Source organism: Vicia villosa, linkage group LG5, assembly GCF_029867415.1.
Source record: "Vicia villosa cultivar HV-30 ecotype Madison, WI linkage group LG5, Vvil1.0, whole genome shotgun sequence".
NCBI classification, from domain to species: Eukaryota; Viridiplantae; Streptophyta; class Magnoliopsida; order Fabales; family Fabaceae; genus Vicia; species Vicia villosa.
In genome coordinates this window covers 6,155,143-6,158,697 of record NC_081184.1, presented here as the reverse complement: position 1 = coordinate 6,158,697, position 3,555 = coordinate 6,155,143, and the positions used below count along the sequence as shown (strand labels likewise).

Below are 3,555 nucleotides of genomic sequence, written 5' to 3'. Positions count from 1 at the left end.
ATCCCTCATATCTCTAATCCACGCATTCTCTTAATAGTTTTGGATGTACACGAATATGACACATAAAATACCTCAACCTGACCCTGCTCAATCGAACGAGTTATCATTCAGAGCAAATTCTATTGTGTTCAACTATAATTCGACTCATTCATACATATTAGATACATCTATTTTAACTGGCATAATAAAAAAATCAAAAGTAATTAATAGTACATGTGCAATGACTAAGTAAAAAGAAAAGTCAATACAACATCTAAAAGTAAAAGTAATATATATTTACATGATAAAATAACATTATAGAAGTAAAACCTCATTTTAATTATTATATATTTTAAAAGTGAAATAGAAAGAAGAAGAAAAAAACAAGTTTCCTTCATTCTACTTCATTCGTCTTTTCCTTTGAATTCATCCACTTTCCCTTTTCCACATTTGTTGTCTTTATAAACAAGACAAACCCCTCATCATCACTTCATTCTCCATAGTTAGAATCATAACAATCTCACAAACCCAACCACAATGTCTTCCCAACATTTCCTCACTTTGTTCTTCTTCCTTCTCCTCTCTTGCACCACCCTCACTTCTTCAACATCATCACCATCTCAAAACAAAGACACTTTTGATTTTGCTCGTCCAATAGATCGCAAGTTGTTAGGCCTAAACAAGAAAGAAAAACTAAGCCATTTCAAATTCTATTGGCATGACATATTGAATGGAAAAAACCCATCTTCAGTTCAAATTCTTTCACCATCTAATAACTCATCCACTTATTTCGGTTCAATCAACATGATTGACAACCCCTTGACTTTAAGACCAGAACTGAGTTCTAAGCTTGTTGGAAAAGCTCAAGGCTTCTATGCATCTGCTTCACAGGCTGAGTTTGGTTTACTCATGGCTATGAACTTTGCTTTTGTTGAAGGAAAGTATAATGGAAGTACTATTACTATCTTGGGGAGGAATCCTGCTATGCATAAGGTTAGAGAGATGCCTGTTGTTGGTGGAAGTGGACTCTTCAGATTTGCTAGAGGATATGCTCAAGCTAGTACTTACTCGTTTGATATGAAATCTGGGAATGCTTGTGTTGAGTACAATGTTTATGTTTTTCACTATTGATGTGTTAATTATTGTTGTTATTGTTTATGTTATGTTTATTTTAGGATTGTTAGTTTATCCAAAAGTATTTTCATTGTTTCCAAATGAGAGAGATGTGTTGCTATGCTAATAAAAATTTAATAAAGTTTTGCAATCGACATTCAATAATATTGTCTTGCCTAATATATTTTAACTTAAAAGTTAACACACAAAAATATTATAGGATTTGTTTAACTTACATCCCATAATATATGGGCTTAATATGTACTTATAAATGGAAATAATTCTTACCATATTAGCCGATTTTGTAAGATTAAGTTAGGTCTAACCACATTTTTTAAGATGGTTCCCGTTATTGGATCACCACCATTTATTTTTATGCTTCAGTTGTCTAGTTCTGAACGTGAAAGAGTGTATTAAAAATCTTACATTAGACAATATATGACTTGAACATGTGCTCCTTTGACACGTGTGAGGTAGTTGTAAACTTGTTTAACATTTTATAATTTAAGATATTTTGAATATGAACAAACCAAATTTCTCTTAAAAAGTTTTGTTGGACAAGAAATGCAGAAAACTTTGGCCACCACAAAGACTTTAGTGCCTTTTTTCAGTTTCAGCCTTTTAAAGAAAGAAAAAGACATATTTTCTTGCTTACATTGTATGCTTCTTTTTTCTATTCATAGACACACGTTTAAATATATTAATATTTTTCTTTACAAATTTTGTGGTCAGAGATTAAAATAGGAACAAAATGTAAAACATCAACTAAAATGACAAAAAAGCAAATAATTTTTTAAAAAAAAAATATAAATCTCATAAAATAAAATAAAAGATATTTTCCTACTGAATATAACTAAACAAAATAATTTATCGACACAACAATCACATTTTCTATATAGTCAAATTTGACGGCTAAAAGTACAAACAATTTTTTTATATGCGGAGCAAAGAACAATGATAATCAAACAAATGATTTTCAATAATAAAAATAATAGTCGGCGAGCATACCTGAAAATTATTTATCCAGTTCGATCAAATGATCTACGTATGGGGGATATAACAACTCTCTAATTCATTATATTCAGAACATTGTTACAAGAGATTACAGATTAGTTACAAAAAAATAGTCTTCGCCTTCATAGTTCCTAAGAATAAACCCTGAAGGCTCTATAAAACAAACCTCTATTTTCTACCCAAGTGTTTCTCAACCTCTCCCACTTCCAATATATGAATCACTCAAACTCAAGGTTAACCTCAAAAGGCTACCAAATCCCTAAAGTATAACTCTAAGAATTTTACTCTTTGTTTACTCAATAGGATTTCTACCTTATGCAACTTCACCCTAACAAAAGAGAGAAACCCCATATTTATAACTAACAAAATATTAACGGGCCCAAGATATGACCCATTAACAAACGAATCCACAAACAAGCCCAAAATTGTCAGCACCAAAATATGTCTCTTTTCTTTCTATTTTTTCACTTGAGATTTTAAGACATATTACAACCAGTGTGATTATCCATTTGATGAATTTGTAGTTGTTATAAGCAATTAATCGGCTTGCTTATGAGTTTGCTAAATATGTTTGGCATTCAATTAAGATGCATCATCATGTGGAAAATTTGGTTTGCGAGGAACCAATTGTTGTTCCAAAGAAGAAGGCTGAACCCACGTGGGGTGGCAGAAGAGGTTTTTGAAATCAAAGAAGGGGTATGTTGAAATGGTGAACGAGATCTCAATCCCAAGAGCTTCAATACAATTCAAATGAATGCAGGATGTTATCTAGAGGGGTGTTTTTCTCTAGGTTGCTTCATCAAAAAAATCAACAATGAAGTTACCATGGCGGCAAGCAAGAAGGAACTAGGACATGTGGAACATGGCCTAGCTGAACTGCTAGGGATTAGTTGGGGCCTACAAACTGCAAAGATCTATAATCTTGACAGAATTCTCCTCCAATCTGATGCTTTGTCTGTTATTGATTGTATTAATCTTGTAAAGTTTTAAGGTGGTTTTGATCATATTGTTGCATATTGTAGGGATTCTTTTTTTCCATTCAATGGATTGGAACATTATGCGAATCGATTAGAGAATGCCTAATCGATTAACCAAGCGATTGAGACAATACCTTAAAAACCTACAACAGCTATATAACAAATATTTCCATTTTGGGCAAAGTAATCGATTAAAATTGACTCAATTAATGGGTTGGAACATTATGCCAATGGATTTGAACATTATGCCAAAGGATTTGAACATTATGCATGTCGATTAGAATATTATGCCAATTGATTGACTCATTAATTCGGCTCATGGATCATTTCCATTTTTTTGGTTTTTCCAACTCTTAGATAAAGGTGGCTCGCCTCCTCTTCATTTCATACCATTTTTCAACAATTTACATTTTCTTTAGAATTTATCTTTCTAATTTTCTTATTCTTTCTCTCTCTCTAGAAAATATTTCTT

At 31.9% G+C, this 3,555-nt stretch overlaps 1 protein-coding gene across 1 annotated transcript; it reads left to right on the top strand.

Annotated features, from left to right (window-relative positions):
* The first annotated feature begins 399 nt into the window (after positions 1 to 399).
* LOC131606187 (dirigent protein 22-like) lies at positions 400 to 1,261 on the top strand. Its single transcript, XM_058878455.1, has one exon. The coding sequence runs from the start codon at positions 517 to 519 to the stop codon at positions 1,108 to 1,110; it is 594 nt and encodes a 197-aa protein (XP_058734438.1). The 5' UTR covers positions 400 to 516; the 3' UTR covers positions 1,111 to 1,261.
* The last annotated feature ends 2,294 nt before the right edge of the window (positions 1,262 to 3,555 follow it).